This window comes from Diceros bicornis, chromosome 29 (assembly GCF_020826845.1).
Source record: "Diceros bicornis minor isolate mBicDic1 chromosome 29, mDicBic1.mat.cur, whole genome shotgun sequence".
NCBI classification, from domain to species: domain Eukaryota; kingdom Metazoa; phylum Chordata; class Mammalia; order Perissodactyla; family Rhinocerotidae; genus Diceros; species Diceros bicornis.
In genome coordinates this window covers 17,243,837-17,271,409 of record NC_080768.1, presented here as the reverse complement: position 1 = coordinate 17,271,409, position 27,573 = coordinate 17,243,837, and the positions used below count along the sequence as shown (strand labels likewise).

Genomic DNA, 27,573 nt, shown 5'->3' with positions numbered 1-27,573 from the left:
ATTTCTGCTTCCATCAAATCCTAGAAGTGGAGTCTAGTAAACATTTCACATATGACTCTTCAAAGTCATTTTTACTTATGGTACTCATTTTATTACTCTGATTTTGAATTCATTGGAGATAAAATCCATACTAAATTAGCAATTATAAAGATTGAAGATTTGTTAGTCTTCTGTAACTCGCCTGAGCTGGAGTCATCCTAATGTACTCTGTGCTGAATCACATTTATTTTTCTTCCTTTGATTTGGAAAGAATCTATATCAAATATTTTATCTAAAAATCAAAGTATTGCATTCATCAACTCATTTTTTTCATCATTTCAAATTCACGTGTTTAGATTTCAAAATAACTATTCCTTAAGCATTAGAAAGAAAACTGAGTCCTTCTTACATGCACATTCATGTTCTATTAGGTACTGAAATAACAGCAATTAAATAATGGTCTTTGGGAATTTATATAAGGAATCCAGGACCTGGACAGAAGGTTTGGCTGAATGACCCCCAAAGTCTTTTCCAAAGTCAAGGCTTTATGATTCTAGGTGAAGTTGACTATCCGGTATAATAGAACCAAGCAATACAAATTGATTACCTCAAACGTGCATAAGTTATAGAAGATTCTTGAATGTATAATTCTAATAAAACTGATAGTAAATATCTTGTTGATCCCCTTTCCAAATGCATTGTCAAAAGCAATTTATTAGTACTGAAATTGATTTTCCACAGCTTACTGCAAGACAATGGAATATATTGTAATAGCTCTTTCATATTTGAATATAAAATGACTTTTAAATGGCAATAAGGGGAAAATTCAAAGTCTAGAGAATGATTTGAAAGTATCACATAACATGGCAGGCACATTTACACTTTCTTGAAGTTAAAAAAAAGCAAACTACAAAAAATTGATCTCTGTCAAACACAGGAATTAAATACGGTCAGTAACACCAGGGCATTAAAAGCTAAGGATATGTGGTTTGATTTAATGCTTGGAGAAAGTTTCATTGTTTACAAACCAGATACCTTTTGACCCTTTAATTTAATATTTAGACATTCATATGTCCAGTTTGGGCAATAATAAGATAAAATTACATGGTTGTAACATGATTGAGGGGAAAAATCAGTGTTTGATATATAAAGATTAATTATATATTATAGTCAATGAGTGATATTCTAATTGAAGTAAAAGTAAATGCATTGTAAAATTAAAAAAATAATAGTGGATTTGATGTACTCAGAGTTTAGAACTGAGATACGTTTGCAAAAAAAAAAATGCATGTGGTTCTTTGCCAAATGATTTTTACTAGATTGTTAATTTCTTTTACCCTAGTATTAATTTCAACATTTCTTTTTCTTTTAGGGCGTGATTCTCAGTCACCAGACTCAGGTACAGAAAAGCTATTCTAAATAACCATTACATTTGTTGTGTTTTTTTTTAACATATTCAAAGCCACATTGTTGACCTCACAGTAAACTTAAATTGCATATACAGTTATGCGTATTAAATTAAATTCCATTTCGAAAAGGAAAACTTCAATTTTGGAAATAAAAATAAATTTTATAAAAAAATGTTAAAAGTGAATGTAGATATTTTTGTATCCAATTTGTTTTCCCTTAATAAAAGCTTGGAGATCTTACAATGATCGAAATCAAGAGACACTGAACGGAGACGCTACATATTCCTCTCTTGCAGCAAAAGGGTTTAGAAGCGTTCGACCAAACCTACAAGAAAAAAAATCACCAACTCAGGTAATCCTACACATTCTTGTCTACCATGTCATTTCAAAGCGTGGCATTAGACCACTGCTTTAGACTCTCTTTTCTAATAACATGCATATTTTGATACGTTTTATTATTAATATATTTTTGCTTTTGTATTTGTATTGGTTGCCAGACTTGTATTTACAACATGGAAAGAGAAGTTTTAAGTTCAAAACACTTTTTTTTAATCTGATTCAGCTCGTAAAAGTAGGTCAGCTTCTAACAATGTTTAGGATATATTCTAATTCTTAAAAAGCTGTGAGCTGATGATTTAGATTTCAAAGTTATGAGGTCAGCAATACATTATTTACTCGATAAATATGAATTATGCAACTGCTGATTATAGTGACTAAAGGAGCTCTGTGTTGGAGATATTAGTAAAGTTGTGCCACAAATATGAAAAATGTTATAGAAACAATGACTAAATGTGCCATATATATGTATACATACCTTAAGATCTTAAAATATGCCAAGAGAACATATGTTCACTTTTAACATAATTTCCCACAATGTAGATGGAGACAAACTTTGTAATGTATTCTCTATAAAAACTATTTTCCTCCAGAGGGCAACTATTGAAAATAAATTAAAATGCATTCTAAACAGAATAAAAATGATCATTCAATCTAGCCAACAAAATGTGTAGCATAATAAGAGGGTATGACATTGCTTTACTTTCTTTAAAGGTAGAGTTAACACTGGTTTCTTGAATGACTAACTCTGACTTTCTCTCTGTTTTTCCTTCAACATTATTTCTTTCTCCGGATGCTCTTGCCAATACAGGCACCCCTTTCAACACCTAGAAAAGAGAGCTTTTGTAGTTCCTTGGTAACCAATCACACAAAGGGTGACATTTTAGACCAATTAGTAACTAACACACAAATTCCCTCCTATACAGAGTACTTTACTAACAAAAAGCCTCTTCAGGGAACTATGTATTCTAATGAAGACTCCAGCCAGACAATTGTATATTCTGAAGAATCTAACACAACTGTGTCATATACACAAAAAATCACTAATCCACAACCAGCTTCAAGCACTGGTTCCCCACCAAATGCTGATACCAGTACCCCATTTCTACAAGAGGACTACATGCAAGATTCTCAAACTCGGAGAATTTCTACATTGAAACTAATCCATAACCAAGACCTAGGAAGTGGCATCCCCTTTAATACTCCACAGTTCTCCAAATCTGTTGATGTACCATCATTTCCCAAAAAGCCTTGCTCACCTCCCCCTAACCCAGTGCCTGAGATACACACAGCATCTCTTTCCATTCAGATAGCTCCCCCTTCAGGACACGATCCTGAAAGCCACAAACAGCTACCTGAGCTTTCTCCAGAGACTACAAAGATACCTCTTCAGCAAGAGAGACAAAAATCTGCAGTTGCTGCGGCCTCTCAGTCCTCAGACTGCCGGGTGGTACATTACACTTTCCAATCTCTTCTTACAGGCGTTCTGTAGAGACGCTAACTCCTTTAGTTTGGGCTTCTTATATAACCTAATGCTTTCTTAGCTTCTAAGCAGGAAGGGAAAGGAGAAAGAAACCATCTTCCTATTAAAACTCTACTAAATTCATCAATAAATTTCTAGCTATATTTTAATTAAAAAAAAAAGTATATATATATATATATATATATATATATATACACACACACATACACACAGATCTTTTATCCAGAAATCATGTTCTAAAAGTTTCCTCCTTCTAGATATTTATTAGAAATCATCAGTGGTTGATTATCACTTAAGACTCTGCCCACTACTTCAGTGCTCAAAGTACTTTTAAGTTTTAAAGAAATATTTTTCATTCCAGACCTTATAGTACCTAGATTTACCTTATTTACATGTATAAACTCTCTTAAAATAATTGTCAATTATAATTCTCTTTGGCAGGAAACATTTATCTTAATTCAACTAGCGTTTATTTCTTTGTAGCTCAATACTCATTTTCACTGAAACTTGATCAATTTCTACCTTTTAAAATTTATCATTTCAGAAAGTATATTAATCAGTCTTTAATACTCAGACTTTTAAAAAGTAAATCTTTATTTCCCTATATGTACAATTCTTTCATAGCATCATTCTGCTGACATTTATTAATTTATTTGGAACAGAAATGTGGTTCTCTTCACTGCTTCTCCACAAAATGATGTAGTGTTAAGAGCATAAGCTTTAAGGATAAACTGCTGATTTCAATCCAAGCTCCATCACTGGCTATATGTGAGGCAACCATCTTAACTTCTGTGTGAGTCTGAACAAAGAAATGAGAATATTAATTAATCCTTAATTCATAGGTTGTGGTAAGACTAGAGAGATAGTAGAGGTAAATTACTTAGGACAGAGCATGCACTGCATAAATGGTAACATTAATAAAAGATATACTATTAGCAACAACAGCAGTAATGAGCATATTGAAACACTAGTACCTAAGTAAATCTGTGCAATACTATTTCCTGTAGCTGAGCTATTAAATATCACCCAAAACATATCTTTGAACAGAATATCATTTTTAAACTTTATAGAAAATCTCCAACAGACATCTGATTGACACCAACATCTCCTCCCCCACCCATAAAGCAAAAACTTTAAGTTTAGATGATTAAAAAGACAGGTGGGTATTTTCATACATCTACTAAAATATCTCCTTCATCAACTGATCATGATATGCAAAATATATTCATTAAAGTAATTTCTTGGAATTAAGGTAATGTCTTCTGAGAACCCCAATGAAATAATAATAATAACAAAAACAATAATAATAATGGCAGCCAACAAATACTCTTACTATTTGTAGGCACTGTTCCAACTTATTTATATTTATTAATAACTTCCATAATCCCATGAGGTAAGGAGCAAAATCAAGCTGAGACACTACAGACAGGGTTGTGCTAGTGTCAGAGAACAGATTTACTTTTGTCCCAGGACCTGACCCTCCAGGAAGCAGGGGTCAGAGAAGTCATTAGCAGACTCCACCACGTTAACAACTCAGTTCACTCATCTAACATAGTTTGGTTCTTCTAAATGGTTTTATTATGTTTGACAACTTAAGTTTGATAGCTTTCCTTTTTCATCGTTTTGTCACTATTCAGGCTGACCAGAACAGTTGGTTTTATGACACAATCCCTAGAGAATCAGCATGATCCACAAGTTAAGATCTGAGATCCTGTCCCTTTTATTTACTCAACAAATATTTACTGGGCATCTGCTATGTGTCAAGTCTATTCTGGTCACAGAGCTGTATTTGAAACCACTGATGGTTAAAATCTTGTTGGGGTTGGGGGGAACAAATATTAATAAAAACTTAAATGCATAGATGACATACCTTAGAAGGGGATTATGTAAATAAACTAAGCAGTGCTAAGCTGGGATGTGGGGAGCAGAGTCCACGGTAAATAGGGCAGTCAAAGAGTCCTCATTGAGAAGATAGAAGAGTTCCGAAGGGGGAAGACCATTCTCAGCAGAGGGAATATCTGGTGTAAAGGCTTTAAGTCTGAAGCACGCGGGGTATGCTCGAGGACCAGCAAGGAAGCCAGTGGGAGGGAGAGGAAGCAAGTGAGGCAGAGAGTAAAAAGAGGTGCAGTCAGAAGTAACAGGGGCCAGGTGACAGAAGTACTTGTAAGCCATTGCAAGGATTTCCACTTTTACTCTCAATAAAAATGGGAGTCATTGGGAGATTTTGAGGCTACAAATATTATTGTTTGACAGATAGTCTATCAGAATCATTCTGGCAGCGCAGCTGAGAACAAACTATAGTGGGCAAGAAGGAGAGTAGGCAAGCCAGTTAGGTGGCTGTTGCAACAATTTATGTGAGAAAGGATGGTGGCTCGAAGCAGGGTAGAAGCAGTGGAGGTGCCGAGAAATCAGATTCTGAATGTATTTTGAAAATCAGTAACTAGAACTTCTTGACAGACTGCATGTGGGAAGCGAGGGAAAAAGAAGAGTCAAGACTGACTCCAAGGTTTTGAGACTTTGCAACTGGGAAGGATGGAATTTGCCATCCTTCGTCCATTGAGACTGGATAACTGTAGATAGGGCAGGTTTGGGGAAAGATCAGAGGGTCCAGATGAGACATGATAAGTTTGAGGGATCTATTAGACATCTACATGGAGAGGTCAAGTATGCAGTTGGATATAGGAATCTGGAGTTCAGGTGGAATGTCCTGGTTAGAGATATAAGCCATTAGCTTATAGAGGCTTTTTGTAGCCAGGAGACTGAGTGAGATCACCAGGGTGAGTATAGTATAGAGAAAAGAGGAGTTCCAAGGATTGAGCCCAAGTGCATCCCAACAGTAAGAGAAGCAATCAAGAAAGGAGACTAAAAAGAGTATCTGCTAAAGGAGGAGGAAATCCAGGAAAATGTGGCCTCCTAAAAGCCGAATGAGGAAAGTACATCGAGAAGAGATGGTTAACTGCACAAATGCTGCTGATAGATGAGATCTGCTAACTTACATTGACCTAGTAGTGGGGAGGGGAACTTCTTGGAGTGGCCTTAAGAGAGACCAGGAGGAGAGCAACTGGACAGTCAGCTCTTTCAAGGTGTTATTAATGTAAGACCTTCCATCTAGTTATTCCCCCACCCTGAGCATCAGTTCCTTCATCTATATAATGGGGATAATAATAGCATCATCTCATAACATTGCTGTGAGGGAGAAATAAGGTGTTGCATAGAAGGAACTTGGCATAGTGCCCACTACATAGTAATCCCTCAATATCTAGTAGCTGTTGTTATTTTAAAATAATATTCTTTTTCCAAACTGCATCTTATTGGGAAAAGAAAATATATTATTTTCAACAATACATGATTGTTTTGCTTGAGGAAGATGTGCCCTGAGCTAACATCTGTGCCAATCTTCCTCTATTTTGTATGGGGGTCGCCACCACAGTATGGCTGCCAACGAGTGGTGTAGGTCTGCACCCAGGGAACTGAACCCACACCGCCAAAGTGGAATGCACCAAACTTAATCACTAGGCCACAGTGCCGGCCCCAATACAGCTTTATTTTTTTACGGATGGATAAAAGTTTATTTCATCTGACCGGCAGTTTGTTCCAACATGACAGTGTGTTGTCTTATATATATAGCACTTTGTCAAAAGGTGGCATAAAACTGTTGCAGTTTTGACTTTTTTTTATTGTGGTAAGACTATTTAACATGAGATCTACCTTCCTAACAAATTTTAAAGTGTACAATACCATATTGTTAACTATAGCCACAGTGTTGTACAGCAGATCTCTAGAACTTATTCCTTGTATAACTGAAACTTGATACCTGTTGAACAGCAACTCGGGGTGTGGGGGCTTCCCCACCCCCCTGCCCCTGGCAACCACCATGTTGCTCTCTGCTTCAATGAGTTTGACTCTTTTAGCTTCCTTATGCAAGTGGAATCACGAAATATTTGTCCTTGTGTGACTGGCTTATTTCACTGAGCATAATGTCCCATATGAAGGATTTTCTTCTCTTTTAAGGCTAAATAAAATTCCACTGTATGTATATACCACATTTTCTTTATCCATTCATCCATCCACCGACGTTTAGGTTGTTTCCACATCTTGCCTATTGTGGTATACTTTATTTTTAAGTCTCATTTTCCATGTAATGGCCTTTCACAATGGTGACCTTTCCATTTTAAATACTTACGTTCCACATTTTGGCAAGAAGTCTCTGTAGATGCCAAGAGCTGTGAGCTGCACACTCGAGTCAGCCAAATATGTGCTCTGTTATAAAGAATTAGCCTCCGAAGGAAATAGCAGACCCAGAAAACAAAAATTCTCTACACTGAGAGGTGAAAAGAAAACTTCGGTTTCTGGAAGTTTCATTTACATATGTTTGTTGTTTTTATTAAAGCCTGACCATTAGTTTAAGAAGAAAACTGCAGCCTACTGTTAGGAATTTTAACTGTCCATATTTGATCATCTGACATATTGTTTTATAAACTGCATATGTTTTAATTTACCTCCTACAAATTTACGTATAGAGAGAACACAAAATGGGGTGTGTTACCCTTCTGTCACTGTGCAAACAGATATCCTGTTGCTAAAAATGTCACATTGTTCTCAATGTCAGATAAGTGAAGGTCTAAGCCAGAACCTTTGAAAAGACAGCAAAAGCTACCCCCCGAACGTTTTCTCTAGCATTTCTGAGTGCTCTGCCCTTTGCTTCAGAAAAGATAAACTTGACCCTTCTATTATGAAACAATGTAATCAATCATTTGCCAAAGCTTCACTTTCACAGCTGCTGCTGCACATATGTTGGGGACTCAGAGGGGAGTTTGTCTCACTGTCATGTAGAAGAGAAAGAAAGCTCATCTCTTTGGCTCCATAGGATCAAGATATAGAAGTTAAGGAAGGCCAAATAATGCATAAATGTCAGCAGTGTGGGATGATAGAAAAGGTGTAGAATATAGAGTATTCTGGACCAATCCCACCAGTACCAGCCGTGATCACTCATATATTCCATTAGCATGGCCAACCAATATCCCATAACTTTTTGTGTGTGGATTTGTTATGCTATTAGTTGATCAGGTCTTTGACACTTCCTCCATCTGCCTTATGTGTGTTGTGTATGTTTCTGAATGATTGAACAGTATAGAATATTTGGGAGCCCAATATGAATTTAGAAATCACCTGGGATCCCCTCTACAACACCTCCGAAGAGATGAGCATCCAGCCTTTTCTTGAATACACTTAGGAACGGGGAGCTCAGTTACTCTAGGGGGCAGCTATTGAATGTGTGGGCAATTCTCAGATCTAATTATTAGAAAGTATTTCTAATACTGAGTCATAATCTGTCTTCCTTAATTTCTGCATATTCATCCCACAGAGCAAAAGAGATGAAGTTTTCTCTCTCTTCTAGATGACAGTTTTCATGTTATCGTTCTCCTCCCTACCCTGCTCTTTGCTTGTGCAGAGCATTCCTGTGCCTTCCAAGCATTAAAAAAATTCTTTAAATGGCTCTCATTTGTTGAAAGCTATTACAACACACCAGACACTGTACCAGCACTTAACTTACATTATCTCACTTCAGTTTCACAAGCTTTAGGAGATGGGTTTTATTAATGTCCATATTTCACACATGAGGAAATTGAGGCCCAGGGAGGTTAAACAGTTCGCCCGTCTGTCTGACTTCGGATCCACAGCTCAACCGGTAGATTCTACTGCCTCTATTTTCTGATATAATCTGACTCTTAAACCCCATCTTCTGGCCTTCCCAGATTCAAAGTCATATTCCCCATCTGAGTTCCACAGAGTACAGTGGAAGTATTTATTCCCTTTTTTCAGATACCACACTCCATCAGTGTGCCCAAATCTGTGTGACCGTTTTAGATCACTTGTCACCTAGGTCTTGGGTAGAGACTATAAGGCTGTTAAGACCTCAGGCAAAAAGGGCTTTTATTATGAAGCCATAGGGCAATCTTGTATCATGAAATGCAGGTGGTACAGCCAGGCCTTAGGAGAACTGGGGAATGACCAGTTAGCTACTCTCTCTTCCTCCATCTTAGCTGCCACATAGTTCCTGTCTTTCCTCTCTGTGAGTCGGCCTCATTCTCCTCTCTTAGTTTCTGCCCTTTCATTGCTTCAAGTTGCCTGTGGATTTCCATGACCTTCTCTGGCTCCAGTTATGTGTGAACTCGTACCTGGGGCTGGGGGGTACAGGACTACCTGACTAGGGCATTCAGTGCAGGTTATAATTCAAATTCCCAATCCCAGGAAGGAGACAGTGCCTCACTGGCCTAGTTTGATTCAGTTATTCCCCTTTCTAAACAATCAGCTGTGGCCAGTGAATTGGAGTCACCTAGTAAAAACATGGCTGCCAAGCACTTCTTCCTCATCCCCTGAGGAGTGGAGGTGGGAGGTAAAGATTGACTGTGTTTTTTTTCTTTTTCATAAAAATTCTTAAATTGTTCATTTTAAAGTTACTGTGGAAATTTAAAATCTAAAAAATGATATGGATAATTATATAATAAAACCCATTAGAAGTACTCATCACAAGGCCTTCACCAATTTTCATTATTTTGCCATTTGTTTTCAACGGTCAACTCCAGTTATCCTGGTAGTGTTTTAAAGTCAATATAAGATATGATATCCTTAAGTTTGTAGAAATTTTAGTACCTGTACCTGACAGATGAGGAAAAAAAATAATGAAAATACTATTATGACACCTAATAAAATGCAAATAATTTCTTAATATAAAGATTGATTTTTATATAACTCCCTCCTAGATATTTTTTCAAGTATTTACTGTCAATTCTATTGAAAAACAGATTAAAAAACCTGTGAAATCCCTTTGCTTGATATTTAACACATATTTCATACGTTCCTTGAGAAATGAGGGCCAGAAGCTCAACCATTAAAGACGTTAAAGGAGGCGATGTTAAGATCCCAGACCACAGTGCCAGGTCAGCCATTTGGAATCTGAGACAAAAAAAAATATACTCCCCATATATACATCTTTTTATGTATTGTTAATTTTTTTGGGGGGGGGAGTGAGGAAGATTAGCCCTGAGATAACCTCTGTTGCCAATCCTCGTCTTTTTGCTGAGGAAGATTGGCCCTGGGCCAACATCCATGCCCATTCTCCTCCACTCTATATGTGGGATGCCTGCCACAGCACGGCTTGACAAGAGTTGCGTAGGTCCATGCCCGGGATCTGAACCCGTGGCCGCCAAAGCGAAGCACATGAACTCAACCACTATGCCACTGGGCCAGCCCCTGTACTGTCAATTTTTTTCTAGAACATTTCAGTAGTTTAAAAAATATTGAAAGTTGAAAAGTAGATATATTAAAACCAAACATTACTGAAAGTCTAAATATTTTATTTATACCAAAACAGAATTTATTATCATTTTACTTCATCTTAAATTAGTTAAAATTTGTTTAAGATCATTGTTGGTCAAGGGGAAATTGTCAAACACGGCTATTCTCTCAACTGAAAATAAGATCAGGAAAAAACAGATATTGAAAATATTATTATTTTATTCTATTATTGCTTCCATTAAAAATCTGGGATACGAATTTTTCCTTTTTACCTCAATCTTCAAAATGGCTTATCATGGCAGTGTTTGTTATTTAAACTTTTGATATTTAGCTCAGTATGGATTTTTTTTTGCACTGATTTTGATTTTTTTCTAAGATTGCATTAAAATAGTGTTTATCTCAATTACTGAGTTTTTGTCACTCCATTTAATTTTGCACCCGAGATAGGTGCCTCACTGGCATCACCCTCAGCCTGGCCCTGCCAGACCATGCTCCCTTTCTGTATACCCTAGCTCCACACCGAGCCCACCATCCTTTTTTCACCTCCAGTTTCTGCATCTTCTGAGTCAAAAACTGATGGTCTGGGAGCTTATGACGATAGATATGTTTTGTTTGGTTGCCACTGAGTTAATTTTATTTTTAATTTGGCCACCTTTAGGAGGAACATGCCTTCTCTTTTCCACCCCAGTTCCTATCATTTCCTCTTATCTAACGCCCAGCCTGATTTGCACATTCTGGATACATCCCTGGCCCAGGGTGGACACTTGAATTTGCAATGCTTACATCCAACCCAATTTACTTTTTGTACTGCTGAAGGTCACCATTCTTGAGTCCTCTTGCTCCCTAATTCCTCAAGGAGTTCAATCCATAGGTTTCATCCATAGGTTCTCCTCGGTATTCTGGATGGAATTCATTCGGACCAAGATGTTCAATGCTATTTTGAATAACTAGGTGCTCTCTCTTAGAGTACCAAGTATGTTGAGGTTTAAGCACTGTCCCTTTCCTTTGTAGAGACCAGACAACAGCAAGCTGGTTTTTCTAGTTCTTCTCTCCCTTATGGCTCAACAGTTGGGGAATGTAAAAAGGAACTTAACTTCAAGAAAAGTTGGTGACATTTGACTTATCTTCAAACACCTTAACCTTTACATGGTCTTGAAATACTGAGACACAAAACAACCATGATGGTTTTCTGCAATCATCTATCTGCCACCAATTCAGTATGAAAAAAACACAACTGTTCTTGTTTTAAACTAGTTTTTCCTCCTTCAAGGAAGTCCAGATTGAGAAAATACTTCCTTCTTCGCTTATTCACACTTTTCCTCCTACTCATCTCACATCCTCCTCAGGAAAACACATACATTGTGATTCTCTCTCCTTCTGTGTCTAAGAGGGTATTTCATTCATGTGGACATCAGGGTTGTGTAAAAGGAGCCTCAGCTAGTCTAAGAGGTAATTTACATCTTTATCTCAAGATATTTCAAAGCTCTTGTGCGGGTGACTAATAGACTGTTGAACTTTTGAGTTTTATCTATAGAAATTTAAGTGTGGGTATGACTCACCAAGAGGCATTTCATCTGTTAACTTCACACACACATGCACACACACACACACACCCATACATGCTAAAAGATTCAAAACTGTGAGCATATCAGGAGGTGGTGAGAGAAATTCAAAGAGTGAAATAATTCTGTTTTCTGTAGACACTCTTTTTGGAATAATAAATGAATGGATAAAGACTATTCCTAGACATAACACTGTACAAACAAACTGATCATATTACCCATAATATAACAATAACATATTACCCAACCCATAACGATGGCGGTTTTAGAGAGAATATGCTTTAGCTTTTGATATGTTTCAAGTCCAAAGGATATGGGCAAGCCAATCCCAAGAGGGTTGTAATTATTAGATTTTGCCTTTTAATTTTAAAGGAAGAAACCTCCTTTGAGCAGATAACTCAAATCCTTTTGCGTGATTTATATTATTTAACAGAATTTTCACTTAGCATAAGCAAAGCTAAAGAGGTTCATGTTATATAGAGACCTCTTTAGTGAAACTGCACAGTTATGTGAAATTCCATTGAAACTGTCCAACCCAAGACTGCTCTATACTGAATTCATTGAGACTTGTAGCAAAATTCTAACATATTAAGTTATAATTATTATAGTTTCATACTATTATAGTTTTACTTCCAATAAAATCTGCAATTATTATAAAAATTTACTAATAAAAAAGGTACATTCCTACTAAAATATTTTAAGTTCTGCGTAACTAATATTTCTGTCAGTTAATTCTAGAGATTTTAAACCTTATACAGTGAAAAAGTATCACATTTATAATAAATATATATAAATAACAAGAAAAAAGCTTATTAAGTAAAAACAGAATAAAAATCTGTTTTTTTTATTTAGAGTTGGAGTTTCTTAACCTATTAGATTAAGAATATGCTTTAGGAGGCTGGCCCTGTGGCATATTGGTTAACTTTGGTGTGTTCCACTTAGGCGGCCCAGGTTTGCAGATTCAGATCCCGGGTGCAGACCTATACCACTTGTCAGCTATGCTGTGGCAGCAACCCACATACAAAATAGAAGAAGATTGGCACAGATGTTAGCTCAGGGCGAATCTTCCTCAGCAAAAAAAAAAAAAAAAGAATGTGCTTTAGAGTATCTATGAACCCTAAAGGTTATGCAGAATTTTATGTATATGTTAATTTGTCGTTTTTTCTAAGAGAAGGACTAATAGCTCTCATCAGATTTTTCATGTTCTTGGACTGAGAGAGACTTTTGTTTGTTTGTTTGTTTGTTTTTGAGGAAGATTAGCCCTGGGCTAACATCCATGCCAATCCTCCTCTACTTTATATGGGATGCTGCCACAGCATGGCTTGATAGGCAATGCTTAGGGCCGTGCCTGGGATCCGAACCTGTGAACCCCAGGCCGCTGAAGTGGATTGCGTGAACTTAACTGCTACGTCACCAGGCCAGCCACGAAAGACACCTTTGTATATGGTAGATTTTTTTAAAGTATTCAATCAAAAGTCTGAGGAAAAAAATTATGAGTTTTTATGAGATCAACAGCCTGCTTGACATCAAGTGTCATAAAAATGATGGCTGGCCGAGAACACCAAATGGTACCACTTAAATCTTTACTAGGCAAGATTTCTAAGTTTATACAGCTCTTTCGATTTCATTTCCCATCCTCATACTAATATCCCATAATACTTTTGGCTATCTGTCTTACAACTGGCACCACATCAAACACTCAAAAAAACCTCTATTTTGGAGGTGCAGGGGAATAAGAAAAAAAAATTTGCTTTGGAGTTTCATTCACTCATGTTGAGGTTGATGCTTATCATCATGTTTGATATGTGTGGACAGACGTCATCAAGGTTACAATGAATAGCCACAAAACCTTTAATGGGCCATCCATCCTCTTCCTTTTACAGACAACCCCTCCACCATGTTTAGCCTCTTGGGTTGTATAGCCTTGGAGGTATTAAACCTTTTCTTTCTCCTTCCGTTTCTTTCTCCTTTACCTAAGATTTAAAACCAACAGTAGTTCTAACCAACTAGAGTATACTCTAACCCTCATCAGTGGCTGGTTTTCTTTTTCACTTCCTTTTCACATAGGTACCACTATTTGCACTGCTAGGATATTTTAAAGTTCAATTCTTTTAGCAGTTTACAATGAAATCAAAAAGGAGATTCAACGGGTGGAAAGGAAACAAAATTCCCTTTCCAGTTAGTTGTTTTTAGTTTGATCAGTCTTTAGATCCATAAGTCAGAAAAAAGTGAGGCAAATTGATTTATATTTTGGGGACATTTTCTTGGGGGGGGGTGTAGACTGCTACAAAGATTTTTCTAGTGAATGGAAAACTAATTCTGCTGACCAATAGACAACCTGGTATCATTTCACCATCATAAGTACAAAAACTAAAACTACTGAGGAAAAAATTCCATTATGCCAACACTCTCAAGCCCCCACTCAAAATTACAGTGCAGTGCTGTGTGAAAACTGGTCTTATTTCCAAAAAACACTTACTGGATTCCTTTTCTTTGTGTTTTCAAGCTTTATCTGTACTGTGTGGTTGGCACCTAATCCCTCTGAATGTATTTCCTTAAAGTGCTTGAAAATAAAACCGATGCTTTGCTTTCTCTGCCACATTGCAAAAAGAGATGTTTTTATTAATTGGATCATTTATATCTCTTATTATTTTTTCCTCAAACTCAGCTTGGAAACCAGAACTTAACTGCCAATCTGCTGGAGGTAAATGCTTCACAGACACACAGACAAACCACACCAGAAGCCTCTTCTTCATGCCCTCCTTCTGTGGTACCATTTAACTGAACCACCTTCTCATGAGACGGTGGCTCCAGCCCCGCATCACTTATTCTGCCACCACCTGCTGATGTGGGGCCCTCACACCTGCACGTTGTCTATATAAACCTCCTCTCCTTGCTCCTGACCCTCTTATCCACAGCAACGTCGCAGGATCTCTCACTACAGACTTCTTCTTGGGGGAGCACTCCTCCTGCTCCTCGAGCGAGTCCTCCCCAGCCATCCCAGATGAGCTGCACATAGCTAACTCTGACACCACTGACCATTCTGAAATACCTCCCCAAGCTTGGGTCAGAAGTCTGCCGTGAGAGCTGCCACGACTCTAACCACTCCTGCTGCCATACATGTGTTTATTCTTCCTTCCTTTGCCTCCATCATTTTTTTTTTTTTTTTTTTTTTTTTAGATTTTATTTATTCATTTTTTTCCCCCCAAAGCCCCAGTAGATAGTTGTACGTCATAGGTTCACATCCTTCTAGTTGCTGTACGTGGGACTCGGCCTCGGGTTGGACGGAGAAGTGGTGCCTTGGGGCGTGCCCGGGATCCGAACCCGGGTCGCCAGCATCAGAGCGCGCGCACTTAACCGCCAAGCCACGGAGCCGGCCCCATCATTTTTTAACAGATCTCCAAAGGTCAAAAGGACTGAGTTCTTGTCTGCCATCTCATTTTGCTGCTGAGCATTGTTATTCGCATAGGTGTTGATTATTAGTAAACCAATTCTTTCCAGTCTACGGGGAAATCCATTACAGTCATCCTCATAGCCTACTTTGGGCTGAAAAATTCAATTATATTCTCTTCATTCATTTTAGAGTCAGTTATGTTTACACTGTGTTGCTCTAGCTAATGAGGTGTACAGTGACTTGCCTTAAGAAGTTATCTGAGAAATTTAGCAAAGTATACATATAATATTATGATGGTTAGATTATAGAAAGAGTCTAAATTTTTCAAAAATTTTAACCCAGTATTAAATCCTGGTAGATAACAGTTTACCTCAGAGATTCATTTGAATGCGTCTTGTGTGAATAATTTATATAGCCTTGTTTCTCACCTACATGATTACTGACTGCATGATGCTAATTCTTCTTGTCCCCCATGCACTAACAACTACTTCTTTTGAACCCATCAGTCTTACAGGAGTGAATGATGTAAATAATCTTAATCTACATTGCAGAAATTCAGCCCTATCATGTTTGGGGAATTATTTTTCCTGAGCCATTCCAGTGTAGAAATTTATGAATACACTTATTATTTTATATATTAATCATTTATCTTCCATTTATAGCAATATATAAATATTTCTCATGCATATTATATCATTTCAATGTCCATATGACAAGCAGTCCCTAATAAATGATTTATGAATGACTAAAATGCTTCAAAATTTTATGGCGAAGATTTTCAATTGCATACAGTGTATACATAATGGCTTCAATTTGAAAGGCACACAACTTTAGGGGAAAAAAATGGAAATTTTTTTCTAAAATTGATTTTATAATGATGTTCTAAATAAGCACTGTCATAGACAAAATTTTAGTTGTGCTACGTAGTTTAAATGTTATATCAAGGTCATAAATCTGCAAATTTCATGCATAGAGAAATATTATAAGCCATATGTTTTTCAAGATGTTGCAATTACAGTAAACAAAGGATACTTTTTATTGGATGGGATTTAGTATTCATTCAATGGCTGGGTATAAAACTTTGGACTGAAATGTTCTATTGAGTGACTGGCTACAGAAGGAGCCTCATTTTCCAGGACTAACACCACCCAGAGCCCCCCAACACCAGTGCCGGGAGCTCGGCAGGCATGGATTTCTCTGTGTTCTACTATGCCTTCAATAGTTCTTAACTTTTAAAACTTTAAGGAATGTTATCAGAGCCTTTAATTAAAAACAAATCAGTGATAGTATATCAATTTATATACTAATCTATTTAATTTTCTGTTTTTAAGACAATTTAGGAGCCTGAGAGGTATACATATAGTCTTGTAGGTGCAAGAGTATAACTGCAGCTGAAATTAGTTTTAAGTAGCAGTTTAAATTGTGCATAGATTTTCCATGAGACGATTTTCCTAATAATTAATTCACTATGGCAATAAACTATGTCCTGAAATTCTAATGGTGTTATTTCATTAGTGAAACCCAAATTGGTTTAACACAAGGAAAGAGTAAATCTATTAGCAGTAATTTTTTTTAATACATAATCAATATTATTGAAAGCATCAAAATAGGATTCAGGGCAACTTTTCTAAGTTTAGTAACATAGTAACTTAATGGTTTTTAATAAGAAGAATTCCCCTGCTTTTAACGGAAATTATAACAATAGTATTAGAATTATATTTACAAAGATCAACCAAACTTGATTTGGGCAAGGAAGCAAAACTATTCTCAAATAATTCAGCAGAGGTACGCAAGGGCTCTGTAGCATTTGGGTGGCCAGTGCCTCACACTTCTTTGCATGTCCAGTGCTCTTCAGGTAGAAGAACCTAAAGATATGGTTGCTTATGATATGAGAGTGATTTCTGTAACAGCTTAGAGAAGAACTTAATCAACAAGCACAGTCAATATAATGAAATGTTTATTGACCTTAGGACAGATGTGGTTTGACTATAAAGTAATGAAATTGGATTTATTCTAGATCATTTGAAAACATATCTGCTTCAAAGTGAAAAATCATGAAAATATGCAATTAATTGTCCATCTGTGTTTCAGGCTGGTATAATAGAAGTTTACTTTGTTTTAAAATAAGTAGAAAAAGTTCACAAATTATGATTCTTTATCTATGTGCATGTGTGTGTGTGTTTTCAGCTGTAAGGTCATTTTAACTAAATGCTCTTACTAATGTTTGGTCTCATTCGCATGCATTATGTAATCTCTACAATGCTCAGGGCTGTGTTGTGGATAGATACATATGCTTAATAGTGGTGAGCTCAACCTCTATGAACTAAGCTGATTCAATTCAATTAGAATATGTATCTTTCTAATATCTACCATGTTATTAACAACAGGTTGCATGTTATAAAAAAATATATATATAAGAAGCATATACATGACCATCTCCAACAAGAAGCTTGAAATAACATTGGGGATATAAAATACTCATATATAAAGCAATTAAAACAATAGATTATTAAGAAACCAAACAGAGGCCCATAAAATCCTAAATGAGAGTGGAATAAGTAAAAGCCAGTGGTTTAATATGTCTTTCTGATGCTCTGCCGGGTATCTGATTCTTCTAGAATAGACTGCTTCATGATATATAAATCCAAACAATTGTGTTCCTTATGTTTGTCACCTTGGCCTGGAAACATTTATTCCCCAGAAGATATCCTTGACTAAGTCTGAGAACCAATCCTTTTGCTCATGTCATAGAACATTCATATCGAATCCCGCATGTAGAGCAGCGTGACTGTGTTTTGACTTCTTAAGTCATGAATGTAAGAGCAAATTCGCCCCCCACGTTTATTTTATACTGACTCCTACTGATACGTTTTGGCATCTCTGTTGGCAGAGTGCCATGTGCACTAGTTGGCTGCTTCCATCCTTCCTAATCCCCTTCTGTGTCCTCTGACATATAAGAGAGTGATTTTCAGAAATAAAGGAAGATAGAGAAGACACTGAAAAAAATGTACCCTATCTCTCTAGACACCAGTTTTCAATGTAAATAGAAACTTGACAGCTGATTACTGTCATTTGAATGCAAGTCTCTTATTGTCATCTAAAGGAATGATGTTTACAGGGGACTCTGTGGTTTAACGGGATGTCTTTACACTTTTCTCAGAGCCAGATAACAGTGAATGGAAGCTCTGGAGGGGCTGTGAGTCCAATGAGTTACTACCAAAGGCCATTTTCCCCATCAGCTTACTCTCTACCAGGCTCACTCAATTCCAGCATTATCATGCAGCATGGCCGGTCACTTGGTAAGTCATTTGATAGTCATGATTTTCATGACCATTTCAACAGAGCAAGTACAAACCACATGAGAAAAATATAAAGCATCAAAGTAATTTTTTAAAAAGGAGGCAGAAACATTCGACACTCTGCTATTCAATGACCCTATCCTAGGGGAGGAATTAGGGACTGCATAGATTCAACATTGTAAAAAATAGGCACCCAGCTATTCCAAGATGATGACTGCATCTAAATCTGAGTCTTGAGAAGGCTATTAGATGTTTGGGGTGGTGGGGTAGAAAGAAAAAGAAAAAGATGGATAGTTAGGGAGATAAGAGGTCACAGCACCAGGAAAACATTCATATAGTGCGTTTCTATGGATGGCAAATATTATCCATTTTCAAGGCAGCCCATTCTTTTGTGGAAGAGCTTTCATTGTAGAAAATTCTTTTGCCGTATATTTGGAGGAACTCATTAACAGTTAGAACAGTCTAACAAGGGGACAGGCTGTCTCACAAAGTAGTAAACGCTGAACTACTGCCTCACAAAGGAGTGAACTAATCTAACTGAGGCCAGAGACCATCAGTCAGGGATGTGGGTTCCTTTAAATGATAATTCCAGAATTTTATAGAGAGAGTTCTTCAATCTTCTGGAATTAAGAATTAGATGAAAGATATAGTTCTGCTCCAGACAAAAAAAAAAGGAACATTTGAACATTCATAAAAATTTTTAAGCATACAATTTCATGGGGATCGTGAACTCTTTGAAGCCTCTTGGCAAAGAAGCTGCACTCTATAATGATAGAAACATTTTTAGGTGGCAAAATGTATTGGACGGTTTAGAAAATAATGTAATAAATATTTCTGGGTTTTCAAAAATGTAAAAACATAACCCAAAACATTAAAGAACAGACCAAATCGAACCATCATCTGAATTCAAGCTGAAAAAGGTTCCATGATGTTGAGCAACTGGCAGGCTTCCAGGGCAGCAGGCAGCAGGGAGGAAGGCGGAGGATAGGGTGACCACCGCACATCTCTCAGAAAAGTAGGAGAGGACCGATCCTCTGACCACCAACAACCAACAACAGAGAGAAAGAAACTAGAACACACAGCTTTAACTCCAGTTTCCTCTTTGGCAGCATGCACACACCCTCTTCCCCAACACCGTCTGTGTATTGAAAGAACATGATGCTACTAGTCTACCCAGGAACATTTTATGTCAACATCCAATACGTGCATTGTAGAACTCAACTATACTACACGGAAAGAAATTCCCTATATAAACATGGAACAAATTCCAATTGGCCAGTGCTGAGATAGGTCCTGAGGAGAATATATGAATCTTTCCTGTCCTAGAGGAACTTTATATTTAGTTGAGGTCAAAAGACTACAAACATGAGAGCGGATCATATCAGAGAATAATAAAAGGCTGACATGTTATATAAGCTATAAGTTCATAGAATCTTATGAACCATAAATAAAGACAGAGTTAAATACTGTTTGCTTAGCCTGGGACTTTGCAGATACCAGGTGCTCAAAAAATATCTGTTGCTTGATAGAAATACTAGCATCCTAGTTGCCCACTCAAATCATTATTGGAGTTAAATGGAAAATCAAGGTCAAATATCACATTGTGTCTTAATTTGGAGTTTCCTGGAAAAGAAATTTTTACATACAATGGCACATAAATCAGTCTTCATCCCAGCCTGATTCGTTCTTCATCAGAAATGGATTGAAACTGCTTTTCTGTTGCAAACTAAATTCAAAATAGCCCTAATAGTAGTAATAGCAGTTATAAAGGTTATAATGGATGTTGGCTTATAGGAGTCTTATCTCTACTTATCTTTATAATGATGTGTAAAATTTTTTAAAAATCTTACTTATGAAGTTTTATATAAATTTGCTACAAAAAACACAGTCATATCTTTAGATAGATATGTTTCTGTATACATACATAGACACATAGATAATCAATCAATGCTATCCTGAAACACTGGGACTTTAAATATCCACATAAAAAGAGACCTTTCTGAGGGACAGATCTGACAAACCATGGCAAAGAATCATTCTTGGTCACCAGAATTTTGAAATTTGTTGTAAAAAAACAAGAAGTCCTATTATCAATTGTACATGATAAAGGTAATAATGTTGATTTTCATAAATATCTGTGAACTAAGAATAAGTAGAACGTATAGTACATATGTGTCTTCTCTGTTTCTTATGAAAGTATCCTAAAAGTTAATAAAGATGGCATGAAGATAGGAACATGATAAATCGCATCTAATTTACATGCTTAGGGCAATTTTTATACTCAAGGGGTTTGAAGTTGTAGTTTTTGATATTTTAAAAGCAAAGATATTATGGCCATCATGATGACTTAAATAAAACTTAATACTAATAATTTAAAATCATTTATTTACCTATAAGCCTTCACATCCAAGTATATGTTTGGATGTGAAGATTTCTTACTGCGATTTTTGTTTTCACTTTATATTTATGAAATCGCTGTCGTAGACTCAACAGTCATATCTTTTGTCCTAAGAGTACATTTCAGTACTTGTAAATAATGGTAGTCAGCAGTTTCACAAAACTAATATTAATTATGACCTGAGGGAAATTATTAAACTTGTCTCAGCTTCTACCCCTCATCTATAAAATGGATCCCTCCCCTTTCAAGATTAGTAAAAGGATAATATGAGATAATGCACGTAAAGTGCTTTCTTACAGTGGCTGCCACATGGCCACCGGGTCTTTAAACAGATGTCATCCTTCCCTTCATCTTTCTTTGTAAAATGATGAGGATATTGTTGCTAAAGGTCTGTTCAATATACACCTACATGTTAACAATGAGCGATTCAAACTGAAGGTATATGAGTTAAAAGAGATAGTGATGAAGACTCTGTGTTACAAGTTGGCATAAATATACAAAAGGCACCATTGATTTATGATTCCTTGTGCATCAAATATATTATATTTCACCCAATTTTCTCCACAGATTCCACAGACACATATCCCCAGCATGCGCAATCTCTGGACGGCAGCATGGGCAGCTCCATACCACTGTACAGATCCTCAGAGGAAGAGAAGAGAGTGACGGTCATCAAAGCCCCGCATTACCCGGGGATCGGGCCCGTGGATGAATCTGGAATCCCCACGGCAATTAGAACGGTATGAAATGCCAGCATGCGCGTTGCTCTGGGGCCGTGCACAAATTCCACAAAGGATGGATTGTCGATGGCTTTGTGCATTCCTATGGTCTTATATAATGAGGATTGCCCTCTGTGCCATCTGAGTTCTCATGAATGTTATGCTGCGCATAGCAGAGAAAGGGAACTGTCGATTGAAGATAATTACCCAACCTGCTTTTCCATTTCAATTAAAAATCATGAAAATTGTGATTTTGTTAAGCAATAAAAGTATGTTTTGTTTTGTTTTACCTTTTACCCAAGGAGTGTCAGGGCAATAGAGAGAAAAGAGAAAGAACAAGAAAATGTGAATTCTTTGGCTGCATTGAATTCCCACGTGCATTGCAAATCAACCAGAGATGTGTTTCTTGAAATGGATGTGTGTTAACACCAGGAGATTGGGAGTTGTGAATTGGGAGTTGGGAGGTGCGATGATTGCAGTGAAGGGAGTTAACGCCATGGAAAAGGAAAAACTGTCTGAAGAAAATACACATTTTACTGTCCGTCTTCAGCCGTGCCTGCTGAGAGCTCTCCCGGGGATGATAAGTGAAAGTGTTTGGATTTTTTTTTTTTTAGTCTTTAAACTCTGCCAAAGCGTTGCGCAGTGTGTCAGGGCAGCCCCTTCTGGCAAAGCTAAGCACCAGCAGAGGCAGCCCTGAGAGCGCGGGCCGGCAGCTTGCTGCCCCAGTCCACTTGAAGAGGAGGTCTGTGCTGGCCGGCGAGGAGGACTAGGACAACCAGGATGAGAGCAGCAAGGCCTTTGCAGGTGAAGCTGGGCGCAGGGTGAGAATGGAGCTCAGGCTGCAACGGAGCTCACTGTGTCTGCAACACCCACAGAACCGGCTGGGGCATTGCCAAGAGCTGCTTCCCCGGAATGCAGACCTGGGGGGCCAGAGACAAGAATAGTGGATAGAGGAAAAGAATGAGAAAGAGCAGGAAAAAAGCAGGTACCATTGGAGACGCTCAAAAAGAACTAATGATAAAATGTGGGGGTTTTCTTCTCTCCTTGAATTTGCATTTATCGTGTGTGGCTCCTGTGTTCTATATACAGAGAGAAGAGTTAAAAATTGATTATTCCAAGCATCCGTATTAGAATTGGAAGCCAAAAAGTGAGTCTGTGTAGCAGTCACTGGGTTTTTAGACTCATTAGATTCCGGGAATGTTGACTGTGACTAATTATAAAGTCCGCAAATTCTATGTTGGAACTGATGATTGTCATATTTAAGTGACAGAAAAACTTCAGGGATTGTGACTAACGTTCTTAATCTTATAGCAACTCTATGTTCCCGGTGATGGTGTTTTGTCGTTTGTTTCCCTTTTAAGATTTCTGACTCAAAAGGGTTAAATTTGTATTTTTTTCCTAGTAATGGAGGGATAGTATCAGACAGGTATGGTGTCAATGTTTATATTTAATTGACCTTTGAGGCATGGTATTTAGATAAATTAGGCAATCTCAGATTCTACGTAGTTATAGATTCTGTCTGAAAGAATTTTATCTGAGACTCTGGGTGGTCTATCACTTATTTACAATAAATGATATGTAAAAATGGACATGCAAAGCTGGACCATTTTTTTTTATCCAGAAGACATAATTTTCTTAAATAGTAAGGCTTTCCTTGTTAGTTTTCAAAAGGAAAAAACTGAGATGTTATAGATGGTTAGTGAAAATCAAGTAATATTAAAATTTTTATATTATTTATCTACTGCCCAAAAGCATGTTTAGATATGCATAAGCAAACACATATACTAAACCTTCAATGCTAGTTTCCTTTCTATAAAATAGAAAATAAAATATAAACAACCCAGAAGTTCCTTATAAGGAGCCATAATTTTTATGTACAGTTGTGCTCTTATTTAGGCTTTGAAAACTTTACAAAGAAGGTACCGGTTTGGGAAGACTCTTGTTCACATTTCCTATTTTTCAGCCTTGCAGAGCACATCCCCAAGTATAGCTGTGTTTATAAATGTTGAGTCAGGCCGTCGCTGAGCCACAGCAGCCAAGAATCTCCAAAGGTTGTTTTTCTTTCTCGTCCCAGTAGAAAGTAATGATTATCAGGCTCAGATTGCTTTACCTGGCCTTTCTGCTTGGGTGTATACAGCAAAGGCAGTACTGTCTTCATGTATCATGTTATGGTCTCATTTCATGCAACCAGCATATACCAAAGAAACAGAATTTTGCAAAGTAATCTCGAAACTCTAGAAAGCCAAGAGTCAACAAATGTACCTTTGAGCTATTTGAACAAAGCGAAGCAGCTCCCCAGCCTGTTCCCCTCATGTGACTGGGGACGTCTGTTAGCCTTTTACTGCCATTCTTAACAAAAAGCGCTAGGTTTCAGATCCCATGAGATTGTCTAATTAAGGCCAGCTAGTTAAGTGAAATAAAAGATTCTTTTCTTCTAGTTCAAATATAATATTGTTTGAGCATTTTCAAACCTTGAAAGGGGCAAAAACAGAATAACTGTATAGTGGTGTGTAGAAAATATGTGTCTTTTCCCTTTTTGGGAATCTCTGCATGATCAATCTATGTAGAGTTCTGATGTTTTGTAAACTATAAGAATGTAAAAATTCAGGTATATTCAGCCAAGTTTCTAGAAAACAACTGAATAGTGAATTACTCGTAGTTACTGTCCGTGCAAAATAATTTTGAAGGACACATACAAGAGTAAACTTCCTCAAATTTGAGTAGACTTCTATTTACTTCATCTCAATGGTAGCCATAACAATCTCCATGATGGTATTTATAAAAGGAACTTTAAATGCTTAGAGTACTTCTTTTAGAAAGGGACATAGGGTTTTAGTATTTTCTTTTACCAGTTTCATATTCCTCTTTGCCAACCGACCGGGCATTTCCTGGCATCTCTGTGCTCACCATATAAAGCTAGCAGATGGCAGAACTGAGATCCTGTCTGATATGTGCCCTTCAGCAAGTGAAGAAAACAATCCTGTCTGTCAAGATACATTGCCATGTACAGTGACATAACTTACTTATTAGGCTTCCTTGTTGCCATTGGTTACGTCCAGGTATGGCTGGGAGACACTTTTGCATGTAGTTCTGTCTTATATTCTGTTGCTGAATACTCTAAAGGAAATAAAGCTTAATGAAAGAGAAACCCATCTTTTATGAAAATAAATGTCACTTCAAGATACATGTTCAACTACTTTGTTTAAACCAGCAACTAATAGCTAGACTCCTGCTTCATCACAGCACCCCCCCACCAGCTCCCCCCATTTGAATGTAAGGTCAATCAACAATCTCCTCAATTTTTCCATTGTAGAAAGAGCCTGGAATGAATGAAGAGGTGATTCACAAAAAGTCAAGTAGCCCTTAATGTTAATCTATATTTATGGTGATTACCAGAATCAGATATTCTTAGAGATCAAACTAAATTTAGATATAGCACAAAATGTTCAATTTCCAGATGAAAAATGCAATGACCACATTTCTGAGAGAAAAATCATGATATAAAATCTAAACCAAAGCTCAGTCTAACAAATACAGGAATATTTTTGTGGCAGTCCTAACAGAGTGTTTTATATCAAGAGAACTGTCTTGAAAAATCTGGTATATTTAGTGACTATACACAGAATGGTTGAGTTTCTTGCCCCAGTAGCTCTGGAAATGTTGAGATAAAGATCTTGCCAAGCAAAATCTTTAATTTTGATTAAAAAGTGTACATCTACTTTCACAGGTATATAATAAGGTAGCATTCCATCCAATAACCTGGATTCATTCATTATTTTATTTGATAAATATTTGAAGTTCCCTACTGTTATTATTTATTGAGTATTTCTTATAGTTTAGGAATTGTTCTAGGCCTTTTGTATACATTGTCTCATTCAGTTTCCATAACAGTCCAATGACAGTTTGTTATATAAGATAAAGTTATTTCATTTTAGAGAGGAGAATCCTGAGGCTCTAAAACGTTACCTCACTTGCCCAAACTCATATTGCTAGGAAGCAGGAAACAGTTTTTAAACGAACCAAGATTTGAATCTAGGTTGATCTGACATTAATTTCATCTTGCCACTACAGCCCACTCTTTCTATCTTGTCAAAAGCCTGGGATGCATAAGGAGCTTCTACTCCCAAGGCACTTAAAATTTAGCAAGGCAAATGTTGCCTACATTTTCTCATCATGTTAAAAAAAATTTGAAACAATGTCTACATTTTTAGATTTGCTCTAGGACCTTAGATTGTTTACTAGATTCAAAGTTTTCATAACTTAGACTAGCAAATATTAAATTTTTATTCCTCTAATTGTAAACTGATGATCAGAAAACAGTTTGAGTCAAAAATATTCCCTAGTTCATTCTAAAAATAATCTCTTGAACAGAACATTCACTAAAAGGTTTTTAAGGATAATGATAATTGTCACCAAAAGAAGTGAAGCAAACTATTACAACATTATAACTTTTATTCAGTTATTTTTATATAAATATGCTTGTGCAAATATCAACTATCTAGTGCTGGGCACAGCTATGATCTGGAAAAAATAAAACCACAGCATAGAATGTTCCAATTCCACCTAAAATCAAACAAGGGTAATATATTTGCAAACTGCCTGCATTATTGGATACGTTACTGGTATTGTCATCATGAAATAGATTTTTTAATCACAGAACAGAAGTCTGATATTAAAAAAGATAAACTATAGAAAGAAAAACGTTGAGGAACAATGTATATTTGGAACCAGTTTTGTGACTATTTGGATGTTCTCTTTTGTAGACAGTTGACAGACCAAAGGACTGGTACAAGACAATGTTTAAGCAAATTCACATGGTGCACAAACCAGGTATGTGTGTTGTTATGTTTTCTGATCAAGTCCTTGTGGGTTGAAGGATGTATATGTATACTCCCCTTTGTACAGTTTTGGTCCACACAAAATGTGAAGACTCTAGCAAACTTCAAGGCCCTCCCTCTTTCTTTTCAACATTCCTCTTTGTTCTAGTTACATCACCCCTCAAATCACAGACTCCTGTGCTCCTGCCTCAGCCCTAAGCTGCCAAGAAGCTTCTTGCAAGGTGACCCTTGGAGGGGTGCCAGGTGTTCTGCTCTTATCCCTTTGTCCTTCCCTTCTCACAATATAAACTGATGTGGCATATTGTGTACTTAAACAGACTCATTAGTCCTCTGTCCACACAAGTCTGCTCCTTATCAAGAAAGTGAGCATAAGTAGGTTTCACTGAGTTGACAAGAAATCTTTAAAGCACTTACTTAAGGAAATTCATGATCCAGAAGAGATGGCTGCCTGGGGAAAGGAGGAAAAGAGACTGACCTTGTATGCTGTGCAGAGGGCAGCAGAGCAAATTTGTTCCAGACAAGAGCGATCCATCTGCAGAGGCCCAGCAAAAACAACAACAATTGAAAATTTAAAAAATGGTGTTATGAACTGGGAAAAACACATTGGTTTTCTAACAAATTTCTGTTGTTTTTCTGAAGTTCTCCTGTCTTGTTCTGCTATGGTGACCGAATCTTTATTACCATAATATTTATGTTTCATTTTCTAGATGATGACACAGACATGTATAATACTCCTTATACATATAATGCAGGTAGGATGGGTTTGCTTGCTCGCAATGACTGTTGTATGCTCAATCATGCTTGGAAGAACTTCACAGTGACTTTTTCACTACTCTGAGTGCATGTTTTCAGTTTCT

At 36.9% G+C, this 27,573-nt stretch overlaps 1 protein-coding gene across 1 annotated transcript in view; it reads left to right on the top strand.

Annotated features, from left to right (window-relative positions):
- Positions 1 to 27,573, top strand: part of SORBS2 (sorbin and SH3 domain containing 2) — a 177,031-nt gene that overhangs the window by 85,122 nt on the left and 64,336 nt on the right. Inside the window, 6 exon segments of the mRNA XM_058525010.1 lie at positions 1,352 to 1,378; positions 1,616 to 1,740; positions 18,623 to 18,761; positions 21,727 to 21,899; positions 26,642 to 26,708; positions 27,424 to 27,468. Coding sequence (XP_058380993.1) covers positions 1,352 to 1,378; positions 1,616 to 1,740; positions 18,623 to 18,761; positions 21,727 to 21,899; positions 26,642 to 26,708; positions 27,424 to 27,468 — 576 coding nt within the window.